We start from the raw sequence: 20,125 nt of genomic DNA, 5'->3' as shown, positions 1-20,125 counted from the left end.
TGCTAACAACATAAGAGTGATGTGTAATCTGTCAGATTGTATCATCAGATTACTAAATAGTTAAGGAGGGCTTCTCTTTTTAGAAGTACAGCAGCTAGGACCTGCAATGTCTTCAATAACAATTAGAATATTTCCATCTTTGAAACCCTCAATGCATTAATAATAATCCAGATTGAAAGTCTGCATAGTGGGGTCCAGAGGCCAAACCAGCCTGTCCCTGTTTTTGTACAGCCTGTGAGGTAAAATAGTTCTGTCATTTTCCCATTTATTACGAAAGAGGTGCATCTGAATCAGATATGGGTAAGACTCAAGGCACCATTCATCCTGAGGCAAGTTCTCCTCCAGCTATGAGCCCTTAAGATCAAACAAGTTACCTGTTTCCAAAAGACACAGCAGTCTTCAATAATTTTTAAGAGAGTAAAGTGGTCCCAAGACCAAGAACTGAGAACTGCTTTTTTAGATCCAACTACCAATTTATAGAATATATTAATATAATAGAGGATGCACCGGCACGGTGACTCAGGCCTGTAATCCCTGCACTTTGGGAAGCCGAGGCGAGGCAGGTGGATCACCGAGGTCAGGAGTTCAAGACCAGCCAGGCCAACATGGTGAAACCGCGTCTCTATTAAAAATACAAAAAATTAGCTAGGCGAGGTGGTGGATGCCTGTAATCGCAGCTACTTGGGAGGCTGAAGCAGGAGAATCGCTTGAACTCGGGAGGCGGAGGTTGCAGTGAGCCGACATCAAGCCACTGCACTCCTGCCTGGGCAACAAAACTATATATATGAGGATGTTAAACCATATACCCTGAGGATATAAGCTGGTAAATCCAGATGGCAGGAAATTCTTCAAGATAACCACGCAATTTCTTCAACAACAGCAACAACAAAATCACAAGAGAAAAGAAAAAGATGAAAGGTGTACTTATATGTTAAAAGAGACTAAAAGACTTATCAACCTATCAAATTTGTGAACCTTATTCAGATCTCAATTTAGAAAAACCACAAAATAAAATTGATGTTTGGGATAAACAGAAATTTAAACACTGTGTAGTTGATGATATCAAGGAATTACTACTCATCTTTTTCAGGTGTGATGCTGAGGTTATGTTTAAACAGTTTTTTGAAGAGTCCTTATCTTTTAAGGATACATATTAAAATCTCTACGATATGACACAGGGGAGAGAAGAGTGAAAAAATATTGGCCTTCAGTCAAAGATTTACCATCAGTTAATAATTATTGAGGCTGGCCCAGTGTGGTGGCTCACACCTGTAATCCTAGCACTTTGGGAGGCCAAAGTGGGTGGATGACCTGAGGTTAAGAGTTTGAGACCAGCCTGGCCCACATGGTGAAAACCCGTCTCTACTAAAAATACAAAAATTAGCCAGGCATGGTGGTAGGCACCTGTAATCGCAGCTACTTGGGAGGCTGAGGCAGGAGAATCGCTTGAACCCAAGAGGCAGAGGTTGCAATGAACCAAGAGCACCAGTGCACTCCAGCCTGGACAACAGAGCAAAAACATCGCCTCAAAAATAAATAAATAAAATAATAATTGTTGAAGCTGAGCAGAAACACACAGAGACATATTATTCTCTGTATTTTTGTATATGTTTGAAATCCTCCATAATAAAAAATTAAAAAGCATAGATTTCATGACATACATTCCTCAAGAAGTATGGGATGAGGCTGAGCAATCAGCATTTTTAGCATGAACCCCATGCCATGAGAAGTCTGCAGCCCATGTTTTGAGAGCACTGTTCTCCCTGATTCTTGAATTTTCCCTACAACATTCCAAATAAGCCAGGCCTCTGGTTGAACCCTACGATGACCAATACACCTCTACCTGCTAAGAATCCAATAATATTTGACTGGTCCTAATGTCTTCAATAAGTAACAACTAATCTATAATAACTAGTAACAAATTACCACTTCCTCCTTTAAATTTCTTTTTACTTTTTTGAGAGAGACAGGGAAAGAGAGAAGACAGAAAAGAGAGAGGGAGAGAAAGACAGAGAAAGAAAGAGTCTTGCTGTGTTGCCCAGGCTGGAGTGCAGTGGCAAGACTCAACCTCCCAGGCTCAAGTGATCCTCCCACCTCAGCCTCCTGAGTAGCTGGGACTGTTCCTGGACCAAACTGAGGGTTGGGCTGCTATTTCTCGTGGCCCAATAACGAGATGCAGATGAACAGGGGAGGAAGAGAGTTTTTATTTCTGCAACCAGTTACAGGGAGAAGGCCTGGAAATTATCACCAGACCAACTCAAAATTGCAGTTTTCCAGAGCTTATCTACCTTCTAAGCTATATGTCTACGTGTAAGTGTGCATTCACCTGAAGATGTAAGTGATTAACTTCTTTTAATCTATAACTAAGGTCTGAGTGCTGGAGACCTTCTTCTGGATCCTCAGTAAATTTACTTCATCTAAATGGGTCCAGGTGCTGAGGTGATTACCCTTGTCTCCTACTAAATCACAGAGGTTTGGGGAGTTTCTTCAGACCCACAATAAAATTTGTTTAATCCTAAAAGGGTCCTGTTAAAAATTCTTGTTATTTTGTCATGCTTTAAGGCCCAGGAAAGGCCTAGGCAAAACTCTTGGTAGGTTTCTGTTACACTCCAGCCTTTGATAAGGGCACTGACTTGTTTAGCTTTTACTATTTCACTTAACCACTCAGTCAGTATTGAAACAGTTGTTATGGAGGCCTGCATTAGTGAGACCTAGCCTGCCACAGGACTACGGGCACGTGCCACCATGCCCAGCTAATTTTAAATTTTTTTGTAGAGATGAGGTACCACTATGTTGCCCAGGCTCATCTTGAACTCCTGGGCTCAAGCGATCCTCTCACCTCAGCCTCCCAAAGTGCTGAGATTACAGGTGTGAGCCACCATGCCCAGTGAAATTTCTAAAAGACTTTTTTAAACAGTCTCTTATGGGACTTGTACACACAAAGCTACAATATTAGACAATGTGTCCTTCACTCTATTACAGCTGTATACTCCATGCCCTATAGCATAGTACAGTGTATATAATGGACACAAACTGTATTGAAAGATGTGTTCCAAAATTTGTAAATATCACTTTCACATATGCAAGCACAGCCAAGAGTTCAAATAAAAATAATGAAGTTTGTGTGTTGCACACAAATACAGACACATTAAATTTGGGTAAAGAACTGCATCTTACCCAATGCATTCTCCAGGAGGTCAAGAAAAGAAAGCCTAATAGGTGTTGAAGCAGCCAAGGAAGTCATCTTCAAGACAGAGGAGTTTAAGCTGGGACTTGAGTTGTAAGACTTGGGAACTCCTACCCCCTTAAAAAAGGAAAGGCTACTCCTAGCAGAGTAACAAAAATCAAGTTCAGAAAGAAGGACTGTGGTATGGTTGGCAATAAGATGATATAAGCGTAAGGGTAGTAGGGAGTAAAACTGGATAGGTTGTCTGGACATGCCAAGAAAAAGCCTTGAGACTTGGAAAAACAATTAGCGAGCTGTGACCTCTTCTTGACCAGTGACATGAAGTGAGGAGACACAGGGCTCTACAGGGCACTTCCGTATGAACCCCAGCTGTCACTAATTGTATGACTTGGTGAGTTCTTAACCTCTTGAGCTTGGTTTTCTTATCTGTAAAATAGATATAAAGGTCCTACTTCATGGTGTGGCTGTGATGGTAAGATTATATAAAACAATATCCTTAAGGTATTTGTGTGGAAGTAGGTAATTAAGAGAAGGTGGTTATGACTAACCGAGTTTCCAAAAGAGTGGCCTAGGAGGAAACTAAACAAAGATGCCTAAATATCATCTGAATTTCTCCTAAATGTTTCATGATGTTGGGTCTCTGCCAGCAGTCTGTAATACACTGTAGAGTCAAGCTAAACCAAAGAAAATGATCCTGTCTTACTCAAAGTTTCGTGAATTTATTCAAACAACGTCAAAGACACTAAACAGAGCTAGCCCTGAACTTTTCGATTCACTAACAAATAAAAGGAGAAATAAAGCCTACTGTCCAGCTTGTTTTTCTTTGGATATTTAACAAATTTGATTAAGACATTCCTTTACTTCCAGAGATTACACTTTGGCAGAAAAGCTTAGACATATATACAAAAAACTATAAAACAAAACAGAAATTGGTAATTACCAAAAAAGAATTCAAAATGCTTTGGGAAAACAGAAAAAGCTCTGAATCCCTAATTCCCTACTACACAGCAGGGGCTAAATTAATGCTCCAGGAATTCGTTATTTTATGAGAGAAGTGGCAATTTTGTCCCAGCTGCCAAGAAAACACAAAAGATGATGATTTTCCAAGCCCAGAGAAGGGCATGAACAGCACCGAGGCAGGAAATCATCATTTTCAGAAAAAGGCAGTGGGTTAGAGAGACAAAGGCTAAGGAAACAGTGTGTGACAAGGCTATGAAGATGGGTTGGGCCAGATCACAAACAGCCTTAAATTCCAGGCGCTGGAGTTTGGACCTACTTGACAGGCAATAAGCAGCTTCTCAATATTTTGAAAACATGTGACCAAAGTAGTTCTTTAGAAAAATCTGAAACCAACAGGGATGACAGATCAGTCAGGTGCACCTGCACTGTACCTGCACAGAAAAACAAATCCTGTTGAATCTACTGCACTGAGAAGGAGAAACAGCTAGCTGTGGCAAAAGCTGCAACTGCCTACCCAATGTCCATTCTCCCTCCCTTCCTCACTGTATTAACAAGGCAAATTTTAAAATGGACAGCAATGTGCCCAGCTTTAAAAGTAAGCAAACAAAAACAAAACAACAACAACTACATTTACCAATGAGAAATAAACATATCTGTTTAAGTAGCTGGTAACATTTGTCACTCAGCTGATGCATTGGTAAGGAAGCCCGTCAATAGGAAGGGATCTCTCTGGGGAGGAAAAAGTTGCAAGCACCAGCACATGTGGCTAGGAATACCAGGTCTTCAACAACACTTTTGAAGTGTTCTTCAAAAGGAATCACTTGAAAGAGACTGAGATCCAGGACACCTGTAATAGAACAATTCTGGGCCAATATCCATAATTCATTCAGACATTTCCAAATGTACTATGTTAATGGGCTCAGCTATAGGTCTTGGTCCTCAAGGTATTTACTATATACTGTAGACAAAAAGATAAAATATATACATACAACAAACTGTAACAATGCAATGTGAATAAAGTAACAGAGCAAACCAACGTAATATAGCAGAGGAGACCCCACAATACAACCACATCTTGGGCTGTATTCCTAACCCTGCTGTTAACTGACTTTCGGCCTTGAATAAACTATTTTACCTTCTAGGCAAATCGTGTCCTGTAAAATAAAGAAGCAGTGTATTTAAATAAAGGGCTAATGCAGGGGACCCACTAAAGTGCATGAGTTCAGTAGGTTCCAACTTTTTCACATATAAACCCACTTTTTAAATGTTAAATAAATTTTCTTAGATCTTCATATCACCATGATTGTCTTTTTAGCACGTTAACAGATAAAGCATGCACTATATAAATACTACCACGAATTCCACAAACACTTTAAAAGAATCTGTACTTTATCAGCCAGGCGCGGTGGCTCAAGTCTGTAATCCCAGCACTTTGGGAGGCCGAGGCGGGCAGATCACAAGGTCAGGAGGTCGAGACCATCCTGGCTAACACGGTGAAACTCCGTCTTTACTAAAAATACAAAAAATTAGCCAGGTGTTGTGGCAGGCGCCTGTAGTCCTAGCTACTTGGGAAGCTGAGGCAGGAGAATGACGTGAACCCGGGAGGTGGAGCTTGCAGTGAGCCAAGATCATGCCACTGCACTCCAGCCTGGGCAACAGAGCAAGACTCCGTCTCAAAAAAAAAGGAATCTGTACTTTATCACCATTTAAATGAAAATTAGAAACATTCACAAAACATTATTTGTTCCACTTCAAACACTTAGTATGTGCATAGATTTTTTTTTTCCAGCCAGTTGGAATAAGTTTACAGTCCACAGGACACTGGCTCTGCATTCTCTCAAGTCTTTCCCAGTCTTAATACTATCATCTTATGTTCATTTGAAAGATTTTCAGAACCAGGGTGAAAAGGAAATCAGTAAGAAAGGAGTGAAAAAAGAAAACAATGGATTCAAGAGAAAATTCGAAGGTAAGAACTCAGCAAGAAGGTGGCTATAGGGAGGGAAGGACAGGAAGAAACAAAAGCAACCATGTTAGGTGCCATTAGCAGCAGTATAAGTCCGGGGGAAAAGAACCAGGATGATGGGAAACGATGACTTCATTGAGCATCTACTATGTTCCTGGCATGGTGTTAAATGGTTTAAAAATGAAAACATACACATGATTTTAAAAATCAAAACAGTACAAAAAGCTATACAACAAAAAAATGTCCCTCTCATCCTGGATTCTCAGGTGCCTAGACTCCCTCTCCAGAAGCAACAATCACTAAAAATTTCATCGGTATGCTTTCAGAAATATTTGCATTTGCCTTCATATTTAGTTATCACAACAACCTCTGAGATAGGTGGGATTATTTTATAAATTAAGAATCTGAGGCTTAAAGACGCTGACAGGGCCAAAGTCAAAGAGCCATGAAGGGACAGAACTAGGACTAGAACATGGACCCAAACACTCATGCACATACTAACTCTACACTCAGAAAGCTATGAAAACTCTGGTAGCTGGGTGCAGTGGCTCGCGCCTGTAATCCCAGAACTTTGAGAGGCCGAGGAGGGCGGATCGCTTGAGGCCAGGAATTCAACACTAGGCTGGGCAAGATGGGGGAAACCCTGTCACTACAAAAAATACAAAATATTAGCCGGGCATAGTGGCATGTACCTGTTGTCCCAGCTACTCAGAAGTCTAAGGTGAAAGGATCACCTGACCCCAGGAGGTTGAGGCTGCAGTGAGCCATGATTGCACCACTTTACTCCAGCCTGGGTGACAGAGTGAGACCTTGTCTCAAAAACAAAACAAAACAAAAAACACTCTGGCAGAGATGTTCAAAGTGTTTGTGATAATTAAAAAATAGAACCCAAATAACCACTAGTCAAGGACTGGATGTACAAATCATATCACATGTACACTGTGAAATACTATGCAGCCATTAAAACTAAGGTTAAAAAACATAAGGTAAACCCAGATACACCACTCTAAGACAGCTTGTTGAAGTAAAAAAGCAATTGCAAGAAATGGGGAGTTGGTATTTACAGGTCACAGAGTTTCAGTTTGGGAAGATGAAAAAGTTCTTGGAAGGAAGGGTAGTGATGGTTGCACAGCAACGTCAATGTACATAATGCCACAGAACTGTACACTTAAAAATGGTTAAAATAGTAAATTTTGTTTTGCATGTTTTCCGTAACTTTTTTAATACTAAAAAAAGCAATTGCAGAATAGTATGACTATGATTCCATTTTTGTAGAAAGGGAAAGTATGTGTAAACATTATTTGTAAATGCATGTTGTCTGTTATCTTGCTTTACCTTGCCTGCTACTCAGACATCCTGAAAGCCCTGGATTCCTGGTGTGCTGATGCTGAGTCCCGTGCCTCTCACTGCCAAGCACATACTCCCAGCAGCTGAACTACTGCCTTCACCTTTCTTCCTACCTCTCACAGAATGCACTCTTCAGCACTTGCTTTATCTGCAGCTGTCCCGCCCCACTGTTAAATGTCACTGAAGACTCATCAAGCTCCAAAACGTGCTCCAACGTGAAAAAAGATGCAGGAAAATGACTCCCTTACTCATTCCTGCAGTAAGCTCCAGGGTGGAAATGTGTGATATGATCAAATAAAAGAGATGAGATTATATCAGAAAGAGTGAAAAGAAAACCTCTGTTGCTGAAGAATGCACAGTATATGGCAACAGGTAGTGCAGCTCCTGCTTCTCAAGTGTCTTAAAATTAAAGTGTTTGGAAGACAATGTGGCAACAGTCCAGCATATAATGTAGACGACATCCCTGTGGGTGGAAAACCACAGCTTAAAGTGTAGTTACGAGAACTATAAAACTAACAAAATGGTTTGAGATGTTTTTCCTTCTATTTAAGTGCAAACCTAGGTAAGAACATGACCTATACTGAGGTTTATTTATTTAAATGATTATCCAAAGAGCAAACACAACATTATTGAAAATAGAGGCTTTCAGAGTAAAGCTCGGCTCTCCTGTTACTGATCTGCTAAAGCTATGGAAGTTTCTCTGACCCAGTGGAGGGGCTCCAAGGTCCCCCTCTCTAGGAGGAAAGGAAAGCCTACTTGTTGTACTCACATTTAGCAAAGGAAAGAACTGCCCAGGAGACAGGTCAAGGGGCTACAGCAAAGGGAAAAAAGGGTGGGAATGATCAAATAAAATCAAGACAGCACAATCCTGATGGACAGTTTTCTCTAAGCCTGCAAAAAACGGAACCACCAGAACTGAAATGATCTTTTGTACCACCAAACTTTCCTTAGCTTTCTTAAAAATCAACAGTTCGATTTTCTCACCATACAAACAGGCACAGAACACTGAAAAGTGTGAATACACTTAGGCCCATGGCATTTTCCCTCTTCATAATGGCACTGGCCATTTTCTTATCAGGGAAAATCCTGCAAGGCAGAAAGTTGCTTCTTCCATGGTGGTCCAAGTCTTAGTTATTACATCCTACTAAAACTAGCCAAAACTACAAGGCACACACTACCACAAGCATTCAAGAGCAATTTTAAGAGAAACCTTGTATTTTTTCCTTGTTAAATATCCCCAATACCTGCATATCCTTCATCATTTAGGATTATGTCTTTAACAGTGGTTCTTAAAGTATGGCCTTGAACTCCTGAGGGTCTCCAAGACCTTTTTAAGGGATCCGAGAGATCAAAACTATTTTCATCATACTAAGATATTCCTAAGAAGTCACTGTAGCATTGTGCACTGTGTTGACACACAGATAGTGCAAAAACAACAGTCGGTACAACTGCTGGCCGCTTAGCACTAAAGAGGGCCGTGGTACTGTCTCTGAATTCTTTACCTTTATGTACTCACAGGAAAATAATGTCAATTTCACTTTTTAAGTGAAATGGTACAGTCATGCTGGAAAAAAACTGTCAGTTTCTCAAAAAACTAAACATAGATTTCTGTACAACCTGACAATTGCACACTCTTGGACATTTATCCCAGAAAAGGAAAAGTTACATTCACATAAAACTTAGACAGGCTGAGCACAGTGGCTCTAAAATTCCAGCACTTTGGGAGGCTGAGGTGGGTGGACTGCTGGAACCCAGGAGTTTGGGACCCCCAGACTAGCCTGGACAACATGGCGAAACCCTGTCTCTACCAAAAAAATACAAAAGTATCCAGGCATGGTGGCGTGTGTCTGTAGTCCCAACTACTCGGGGGACTGAGGTGGAAGGATTGCTTCAGCCTGGGACGTCTAGGGTGCAGTAAGTCATGATCATGCTACTGCATTCCACTCCAGTCTGGGTGACTAAGCAAGACACTGTCTCAAAAACAGCAACAAACACCTGTCTATTTGTTCGTAGTAGCTTTCTTAATAGCCCAAAACTAACAGCCTGAATGTCCTTCAAACATGTGAACAGTTAAACTGCTGTACATCCATACCATGGAGCACTACTGAGCAACAAAAAGGAACAAACTATGACATGCACAACAAATAGTGTATGATTCCACTTACATGAGATATGAGGTACCAGCAGTAGTCAAAGTCATAGACAGAAATTAAAATGATGGCTGCCAGGGACTGGCGGGAGGAGGGGAATGGAGAATTATTGTTTAATAAGTACAGAGTTTCAGTTTTGTAAGATAAAGATTTCTGGACATGTATGATGGTTACGGATGCACAATAATTTGAATGAACTTATTACTCTCCCTCCAAAAAGTAAATTACTAATGGTAAATTCAGGATGGGAAGGGGATAGGATGCGGAGAGACACTGGACCAGAGAGGTTTGAAGGTCTTAAAAGGAAACTATTATCTCCTTTATTACACTACATATCCGTTATTCTTAATATCTCACAAATACTTTAAATTTTATATCAACTTACTAGTCAATACTTTTTTTTAAGGAAAAAAGTCCATGATGAAGGAGTACAAATTATTGTTATCAAATCTTGAGCTTTGACTCTTTTTTGTTACTTGTGACCAAATGGCAGGTGTGCACTTCTGTAATAGAGCGATAAGCTGAATTAACTTGCTTGTGTCATGAAATACCATTTTTACGGGAAAGAACACTTGACAAACTAGGGTTATTTAAACCTGTATTGCCGGACATTTCCTTGAAACTGAACAAAGTGAGTCTGTCACTTTGAGGAAAACAATTGACAATATTTTGCTCCCAATGATAAAAAGCAAGCTTTCAACCGAAAATTAGAATTTTGGAAAACTTGTAAACACCACCTTGTATCTGACGGCTTTTAACATAAAGACTTTCCTAATGAAATCAATAGCGATGGTAACGAATGTTATTCGGCGCTATTAGTGAAATGCGTCAGCTTGAGATCTGCCAAACTCAGTGAGCCAATATCTTCCAAACGACAAATATATGGTGTTACAATGGGTAACAGCTGCATTCAAACTGCAAGACAGACCAAGGAATTTTAACGTAACTGTGTGCAAAGGCCATTGACAGGAGCTTCAGCTGCATTCAAACTGCAAGACAGACCAAGGAATTTTAACGAAACTGTGTGAAAAGTCCGCTGACAGTAGCTTCAGATTCCACGTCCAAACCAGCCTTTGAGAAACTTCCACTTACGTAGTTTTGGTGTAGTAATAAAGAATACCCATAATTATCTGAAACAGCTATTAAGACAGTACTCACTTTTCCAACTACACATCTGTGTAAGATCAGATTTTCTTCATATGAAAACATACCGCAACAGACTGAACTGCAAAGCAGATGGGAGAACGTAGTTGTCTCTACTAAGTCAGACAACTCAAGAGATTCGCAAACTGTAAAGGACGCCAGTCGTCCCACGAACTCTTTTGTTTTAGCAAAACCCTATGTTGCATAAAAATGTGGTATGTACGCTAACATACCACGGATTTATTCAATGAGTTACTCGGTTTTCCTTTCTAGTACAGTCTATGGAGATAGCCACCATTCCAGGTCCTCTAGTCCCAAGAGGGGTCCTGAGACCAAGACGTCTGCGACCCGCTGATCCCTACTGCTAGAAGATAAATGATTAGCTCGGCAAATACTGATTTGTCTTATGGAACTCTCGGAGCAGCGGGGCGGCGTCAGCGCCTGTGCCACCGCGGACACCCGGGAGTGAACAGCAGCCGTCTCCTCCGCGGGCCCGCACGCAGCCACGCCGCCACCCGAGCGCTGGGGGTCGGGGCTCCGGGCCGCCCGGGGGAGGCCGCGGGGAAAGCCCGGCCGCCCGCCCGCGCCAGGCCCGGCCCGGCCCGGCCCGAAGGCCCGCCGGCAGCTGCAGGGCGGACGTGGCGGGCGCCGCGCGGCGCGGCCCGTACCTGTGGGTCATCCCGGCCGCCACGCCCAGCATCTCTCCGCTTTCGGCCGCCGCCGTCTCTCAGCCCCTCGTCTCCCGGCGCCGCTCTAGCCGCGTCCTAGTCCCTCGCCGCCGCGGCCGGCTACTGGCGGGCCCGGAGCAGGAAGGGGAGGAAGGCCAGGGGCGGGTCGCGCGGGGGCGCGGGAGGCGGGGGAAGGCGAGGCGAACCGCGCGGGAAGGCGGGGGAGGGGCGGGAGCTGCTGGGCAAGGAGGGGCGGGGACTGGCCGGGCGCCGAAGGGCGCGGACTGGAGAGGTAGGCGCGGGGGGGCGGGGCGTTGCGGGGCGGGGCGCGCGTCAGACCCCGCCCCAACCCGTGGCTCGGGCCCGCCCCCATCTCAACACCCCAGGCTAGTCTAGGAGGCTAGCGCAAACGCAGCGGGTGGCGGGGGTAGGGGCTCATTGGGAGCCCACGGAGTGCGGCGGCGGCTCGGGGGCCGAGTTCCCTACAACAAGGATGGCGGTGACGGGCGCAGGGAGCGGGGCCCGGCTCTCCTTGCCTCGAGGCTCCTCTGATTCCACTCGCGTGGCTGCGCGGCCCTGGCAGCGGCCTTCGTCCCGGGGGTGGGACCTACACAGGGTTCCGCCCCGTCCTGGCGAGGACGCCTGAGGGGGCTCTGTGGTAAGGCTCTGTCGGGCAGGCCAGGCTTCCGGGAGGACCTGGTCTGGATCGGTCACCGCTGGGTGCCTGAGCTCCGCATGGAGCCTGCAGACTTTGTTTAACTTGTGAGTTAAGAAAAGTTAACCTTTCTTGGAGAGTTTCCAGTCTTGCCTCTGCATCCTGTTCTAACTTGCTAGCTCTCATTTTCTTCACCCATTCCATCTATGAAAACCTGAAATTTTGGGGCCGGCGCAGTGGCTCACGCCTGTAATCCCAGCACTTTGGGAGGCTGAGGCAGGCGGATCACCTGAGGTCAGGAGTTCGAGACCAGCCTGACCAACATGGAGAAACCCCGTCTCTACTAAAAATACAAAATTAGCTGGGCGTGGTGGTGGCACATGCCTGTAATCCCAGCTACTCGGGAGGCTGAGGCAGGAGAATCGCTTGAACTTGGGAGGCGGAGGTTGTGGTGAGCTGGGAGATCGCGCCACTGCACTCCAGCCTAGGTAACAGGCTCCGTCCCCCCCCCAAAAAAAGTGAAATCTCCAAAGGATCTAATAGATAAGACAGGTTATTCATCCTGGGCATAAATGATCTCTCTCAGGATACCTGATTCTGTAACTATACCTACTCTCTAGTAATAGAATGAAAACTTTGGTCTCCTGCCAGTCGAGGCATGTCGGAGGAAAACACTGGATCTATTTGATGTCCTCATATGAAAGTAAATTCCAAACAAAGCAAATAGTTAAATGTTCTAGAAAAAAAAAAAAAAAGAGAGAGGTTATGAAAATACCAGAAGAAAACAAGGGAAAAAAACAAAAGTAAGGTTGGAGTGGTGAGAGACTTTTCAAAGAGCATATAAACCATAAAATTAAAAATTGATAAATGTAGGCCGGGCACGGTGACTCACGCGTGTAATCCCAGCACTTGGAGAGGCTGAGGTGAGTGGATCATGTTGGTCAGGAGTTTGAGACTAGCCTGACCAACATGGTGAAACCCCGTCTCTACTAAAAATACAAAAATTTCACCGGTTGTGGTGGCGGGGTTCCTGTAATCCCAGCTACTTGGGAGGCTGAGGCAGGAGAATTACTTGAACCTGGGAGACAGAGGTTGCAGTGAGCCGAGATCGTGCCATTGCACTCCAGCCTGGGCGACAGAGCGAGACTCTGTCTCTAAATAAATAAATAAAAATTGATAAATGTAACTACATAGAAATCTAAATTTTCTGCATAGCAAATAAATATAACAAACCCCAACCAAGAAAAATATTTGTAAAATGTATGACAAAAAGTTCTAAATTATTAAAAAAGTTCTAATTATTAAAAAAATCAGTACAAAAATGTTCAACTCAGAGAAAAACAGGTTTCTACAGAAAAATACAAATGATTTCTTAAAGTATCATAAAACAAAAATAAAATACGATTTTTCACAAATGCAAAGATGAAAAGTTTGACTATATATTGTTTTGATGAGGATATAGGGAAACCCTTTTTTCCTCCCCTAGAGGAGGCCTCTCTATGTTACCCACACTGGTCTTGAACTCTTGGACTTCAACTATCCTTTTGAATAGCAGGGTTTACGAGTGCACGTCAGCATGCCTGGCTAATTTATTGTTGATAGGAGTATAAATCCATACACGCTTTGTAAAGAACAAGTGGGCAATAGCTATCAATGTAAAATTCAGCTCTTCCTTGACCCAAGATATTCATATTTTGGAATTTATCTTACAAATGTATTCTTATATGTACACCAAAAGAATGTACAAATTTGGGCATGGTGGCTCACACCTGTAATCCCAGCACTTTTGGAGGTCGAAGCAGGAGGATCCCTTGAGGTTAGGAGTCCAAGACCAGCCTGGGAAGAAAAGGGAGACCCCCCTGCCTTGTCTCTACAAAAAAAAAAAAAAATTTAAAAATTAGCTGGGCATGGTGGCGTGCACCTGTAGTTCCAGCCGGCTATAATTGGACCACTGCACTGCAGCCTGGGTGACAGAGTGAGACCCCGATTCAAAAAAAAAAAAAAAAAGAAAGAACAAATTTTAAAGATCCCTAGGCAACTATCTGTACACTAAATGATATCACTGAAATTTACTTTAAAATGTAGGGGTGGGGAATGTGGGTTGATAACTTGAAACTACCTCATAAATACATTACATTCTTTATATTAGCTTGTCTACTTTAGTGTATATGTGAACATTTCTGTAATAAAAAAGTTTTTAAAAATTGAAAACGGCCGCGCGGTGGCTCAGGCCTGTAATTCCAGCACTTTGGGAGGCCAAGGCAGACAGATCACGAGGTCGGGAGATTGAGACCGTCCTGGCTAACACGGTGAAACCCCGTCTCTACTAAAAAAAAAAAAAAAATGCTGGGCATGATGGTGTGCGCCTGTAGTCCCAGCTACTTGGGAGGCTGAGGCAGGAGAATGGCGTGAATCCAGGAGGCGGAACTTGCAATGAGCCTGTAGCAGGATGAGCCGCAGACAAAACTCCTCAGACACCGAGTTGAAGGAAGGGGTTTATCTGGCCGGGGGCATCAGCAAGGCTCCTGTCTCAAGGGCCAAGCGCCCCGAGTGAGCAATTCCTGTCCTTTTTAAGGGCTCACAACTCTAAGGGGGTGTACGTGAGAGGGTCGTGATCGATTGAGCAAGCAGGGGGTATGTAACTGGGGGCTGCATGCACCAGTAATTAGACCGGAACAAAACAGGATAGGGATTTTCACAGTGCTTTTCTATACAGTGTCTGTAATCTATAGATAACATAACCGATTAGGTCAGAGGTCGATCTTTAACTACCAGGCCTAGGGTGTGGCGCCGGGCTGTCTGCTTGTGGATTTCATTTCTGCCTTTTAGTTTTTACTTTTTCTTTCTTTAGAGGCAGAAATTGGGCATAAGACAATATGAGGGGTGGTCTCCTCCCCTAAGCTGAGATCGTGCCACTGCACTCCAGCCTGGGTGACAGAGTGAGACTCCGTCTCAAAAAAAAAAAAAAAAAAAAATTGAAAACAGACGAATGTACAAGGAGAGTCATTGCAGTTTTGTTTTTAAGAACTGAGAAAGTTTATTTATCCAGGACATTGTTTAAGTAAATTACGGTTTCTACCAGGAATACTCTGCAGCTGTTAAATAAGAATAGCCAATAAGTATATGAAAAAATGCTCAACATCACTAATCATTAGGGAAATGCAAATCAAAACCATGGTGAGATATACCTCGTACCCTTTCAGATGGCTACTATCAAAAAAACAGAAAATAATGTTAGTAAGGATGTGGAGAAATTGGAACCCTTGTGCACTGTTGGAGGGAATGTAAAATGGTGCAGCTCCTGTGGAAAGCAGTAAGGCAGTTCTTTAAAAAATTCAAGATACAGTTGCCATGTGATCTAGCAATTCCACTTCTGGATCTATATCCCAAAGAAGTGAAAGCAAGGTCTTGAAGAGATATTTGCATGTGCACATTCATAGTAGCATTATTCACAATAGATGAAAGGTGGAAACCACCCAAATGTCCAGAAATGGATAAATGGATAAATAAAATGTGGTACATTCATACAATGGAATATTTATCTATTCACCCTTAAAAAGGAAATTCTGGCTGGGCATGGTGGCTCATGCCTGTAACACCAGCACTTTGGGAGGCCAAGGCAGACAGATCACCTGAGGTCAGGAGTTCGAGACCAACCTGGCCAACATGGTAAAACCTCATCTCTACTGAAAATACAAAAATTAGCTGGGCATGGTGGCTGGCGCCTATAGTTCAAGCTACTCCGGAGGCTGAGGCAGGAGAATCACTTGAACCCAGTAGGTGGAGGTTGCAGTGAGCCAAGATCATGCCATTGCAGTCCAGTCTGGGCAACAAGAGCAAGACTCCATCTCAAAAAAAAAAAGGAAGGAAATTCTGACTTATGCTGCAAAATGGATCAACCTTGAGAACGTTACACTAAGTGAAAGAAGCAAATCATAAAAAGGACAAATACTGGGCCAGGTGCGGTGACTCACACCCTGTAATCCCAGCACTTTGGGAGGCTGAGGCGGGCAGATCACGAGGTCAGGAGATCGAGACCATCCTGGCTAACACGGTGAAGCCCTGTGTCTACTAAAAATACAAAAAAAATTAGCCGGGTATGGTGGCGAGTGCCTGTAGTCCCAGCTGAGGCAGGAGAATGGTGTGAACCCGGGAGGTGGAGCTTGCAGGGAGCTGAGATTGCGCCAGTGCACTCTAGCCTGGGTGATAGAGCAAGACTCCGTCTCAAAAAAAAAAAGCTAACTTGAAAATTGAAGTCCCTATAATCCTACTTCCTAGATAGAATCAGTGATCTTGCACTTTTAGTGTTATTTTCTGTCAATCATAGTTATATGCATCCCAATGTAATACATATATTACTTAACATGAAAAATTTTAAGCACATAGAAATTTAAAGGAAATATGCTCATCTGTGAATATTATAAAGCCACTATCTAGATTTAGCAGTTAATATTTTGCAGTGTTTAAATTTTTTTCACTGTAGTTTGAAGTAAATTACTTTAAACTTTTCACCCCTAAATACTTTAGAATGCATCTTTTTTAAAGAACGAATTCTTTCACAATATAATCACACAATTTTCACACCTAACACAAGTAACAGTGCTTTCTAAATGTTGTCTAATGACCAGACTATATTCACCTTTCCCTTTTTGACCCCAAAAAATGTCTTTGAGAGCTGGTTTGTTTAAATAGGGTTCTAATTAAGGAGCATAGATTGCATTTCATTGTTTGTCTCTAAGCTTTTTAAAAATCAAGTGTAGTACCTGGCCCCCCCTTTTTTTTTCTTGACTTTGAACTTATTGGAGAGACCTAGCCAGTTGACTTATAGAAGTTGGGTCAATGTTCTCACTTACTGTATTTATCTGATTGTTTCCTCATGGTGTCCTTTAACTGTATTCTCTTTTATTTCCAGTAAAGCAGAATTTTAGGCTTGAACACAATTACATTAAACATGTTGGACAACAATTCTTCACCATCGATATCATTTTCTTTCTTTCTTTCTTTCTTTCTTTCTTTCTTTCTTTCTTTCTTTTCTTTTCTTTCTTTTTCTTTCTTTCTTATGGAGTTTCACTCTTGTCACCCAGGCTGGAGTGCAGTGGCACGATCTCGGCTCACTGCAACCTCCACCTCCTGGGTTCAAGTGATTCTCCTTCCTCAGCCTCCCACGTAGCTGGGATTACAGGTGCTCGCCACCACGCCCAGAAAGTTTTTGTATTTTTAGTAGAGATGGGGTTTCACCATATTGGCCAGGCTGGTCTCGAACTCCTGACCTTAGGTGATCCACCCACCTCTGCCTCCCAAAGTGCTGGGATTACAGGCATGAGCCACCACGCCCAGCCTGATGCCATTTTCTTCACATAATATCTAGTGTACCCACTATTAGAGATTCTAAGATTATAGGGTTAACTATCGATTTACCTTCTTGCCACTGGAAAGTATTCTATGGGTTGAAACACTGAGATCTTTGACATCTTTCCCTTAATGGTTTTAGCGTGCAGTAATGATTCTTTCTCACATCAGTTACTTAATTAGAAGTTGCAAAATGGTGATTAAATTATCTTCTTTTTTCTACATTTATTAACTGTCATTCTTACCTCTAAAGAACTTTCCCTCATCCACTGGGGTTATTTTGTATCTAAAACTTAGTTCCACTGCAGAGAAAGAATACATTATTCTTTATTTACCTTTAATTACCAAGTTTTAGAATAAGAACTTGAATAACAGCCACCCCCATCAGTGATGAATAAGATGGTTTGTTTTCATCTTTATTGAGTATGATTATGGACTCAAGAATTTTTATGCTTTAAATGTCTTCTAGTCAATTATGGTTCATTATTCTTATTGATGCTCAAACTGTCAAAATGTTCCAGATTTGGCCAAGGGGAGTCCTTTCTGTTAGCTCCTGGGACCTTTTCATATGACTCCATTAGTCTTTTAAATGACTCTTTTCGTCTTTTGGAGTTTTAATATAACTTCATTAGTCCTGGTTCACTTTGTACATTCCTTACCCCAGACCTGAAATAAGCATCTCTCAAGCCTCCTGATTCCTTTTACTATGGAATTACATTTACACATTTATGATTGTTATGTCTTCTTGTTGAATTGACCCTTTAATAATTATGTAATATCCTTCTTTATTCATGGTAATCATCTTTGTTTGAAGTCTACTTTGATATTAATATAGACACTCTCATTTCCTTTTTCTTTTGCTTATTTTTTTAGATACAGGGTCTCATTCTGTTGCCCAGGCTGGAGTGCAGTGGTGTGATCATAGCTTGCTGTAACCTCAAACTACTGAGCTCAAGTGATCCTCCCACCTCAGCCTCCCAAGTAGCTAGGGTACATTATACCATGCATGCCACCATGCTGGGCTATTTAAATTTTTTTTTTTCATTTGTAGAGAAGGGATCTCATTCTGTTGCCCAGGCTGGTCCGGAACTCCTAGCCTCAAGAAGTCTTCCTGCCTTGGCCTCCCAAAGTGCTAGAATTACAGGTGTAAGCCACCACACCCAGCCTAATTTCCTTTGATTAGTATTTGCATTTTTCCACTTTTAATTTTATTTTTCTATATATATATTTTTGATATGAAGTCTCACTCTGTCACCCAGGCTGGAGTGCAGTGGCACGATCTCAGCTCAGTGCAACCTCCACCTCCGAGGTTCAAGCGATTCTCCTGCCTCAGCCTCCCAAGTAGCTGGGACTACAGGTGCGTGCCATTATGCCTGGCTAATTTTTTGTATTTTTAGTAGCGACAGGGTTTCACTGTGTTAGCCAGGATGATGTCAGTCTCCTGACCTTGTGATCTGCCTGCCTCGGCCTCCCAAAGTGCTGGGGTTACAGGTGTGAGCCACCAAGCCCAGCCCATTCTTTTAATCAATTAAGTCTTTATATTGAAAGTGATTTTCGTATAAATAGCATGTACTCAGGTCTTGTCTGTTTAATGTAGTCTGACAATCTCTGCATTACAGTTGGTATATTTAGACCATTTACATTTAATGTAATTATTGATTTGGTAGGATTTAGGTCTACCATTTCTAATCTGTCGTCAAGTTCACAAACTCCTATCATTGTCATCTGCATTCTGCTATGTAGCCCATCGAGTGAAATTTTGAAAACTATTAATAATACATTTTATTGTTTGAACAATTTCAGCTTATCAGAAAAGTGAGCAAACAGAAGAGAATTCCCATATGCCCTCTTACCCCAAACCCTCCCACCCCCGTTTCCCTTATTATTAACATCTTGCATTAGTATAGTACATTTGTTATAGTGGATGAGCCATTATTAAAACTTTATTAACACTAGTCCTTTGTGGATTACATTAGAGTTCATTCTTGGTGTTGTATAGTCTATGGGTTTTGACAAATATATAATGACATGTATTCATCATAACAGAATCAAACAGAATAGTTTCACTACCCTAAAAATCAGCTGTTCTTCACCATTTATCTACCCTCCCCGCCCCCAACTCCTAACTCCTGGCAACCACTGAACTTCTTACTGTTTCTATGGTTTTGCCTTTTTCAGAATATATATATATAATATTATATATGATATATATTATTATATATCATATATAAAGAACTATTTTTTGCAAAGATTTTTTTCCCATTTAATGGCTTACCTTTTCATTCTCTTAACAGTGTCCTTTGTGAGCAGAAAAATTTAATTTTAGTGAAGTCCAACTTACCAATTTTTTCTTTTATGAGTCGTGTTTTTGATGTTATATCTAAAAAGTCATCACCAAATCTAAGGTCACCTAAGTTTTCTCCTATGTTTTCTTCTAGGAATTCTGTAGTGTTGCATGTTACATTTAGGTGTATGATCCATTTTGAGTTAATTTTTGTGAAAGGAGTGAGATCTGTGTCTAGATAAGATATACTTAGGCAGGCCCAGTGGCTCATGCCTGTAATCCCAGCACTTTGGGAGGCCAAGGCGGGCAGATCACCTGAGGCCAGGAGTTCGAGACCAGCCTGGCCAACATGGTGAAACCCCATCTCTACTAAAAATACAAAAAATTAGCTGGGCTTAGTGGCGGAGGCCTGTAATCCC

General features: G+C 42.1%; 1 protein-coding gene and 1 long non-coding RNA gene across 4 annotated transcripts in view; one reads left to right on the top strand and one right to left on the bottom strand.

Moving 5' to 3' along the window:
* Positions 1-11,704, bottom strand: part of LOC459477 (LIM and senescent cell antigen-like-containing domain protein 1) — a 155,165-nt gene extending 143,461 nt beyond the window's left edge. The window contains exon 1 of one of the 3 annotated variants that reach the window (XM_024354511.3): positions 11,419-11,704. In XM_024354511.3, the coding sequence (XP_024210279.1) occupies positions 11,419-11,450 (32 nt within the window). In that variant the 5' untranslated portion in view covers positions 11,451-11,704. The remainder of the gene's footprint in view (positions 1-11,418) is intronic. The other 2 variants (XM_024354510.3, XM_063789473.1) reach the window with 2 other exon arrangements.
* Positions 11,705-11,770: 66 nt separating this feature from the next.
* LOC112208192 (uncharacterized) overlaps positions 11,771-20,125 on the top strand; it is a 28,784-nt gene continuing 20,429 nt past the window's right edge. The window contains exon 1 of the long non-coding RNA XR_002942591.3: positions 11,771-12,076. This is a non-coding gene — a long non-coding RNA (uncharacterized LOC112208192). The remainder of the gene's footprint in view (positions 12,077-20,125) is intronic.

The sequence above is a fragment of the Pan troglodytes genome, chromosome 12 (genome assembly GCF_028858775.2).
Source record: "Pan troglodytes isolate AG18354 chromosome 12, NHGRI_mPanTro3-v2.0_pri, whole genome shotgun sequence".
Taxonomy (NCBI): domain Eukaryota; kingdom Metazoa; phylum Chordata; class Mammalia; order Primates; family Hominidae; genus Pan; species Pan troglodytes.
The sequence above is the reverse complement of the archived record's forward strand: the minus strand, read 5'-3'. Positions and strand labels throughout refer to the sequence as shown.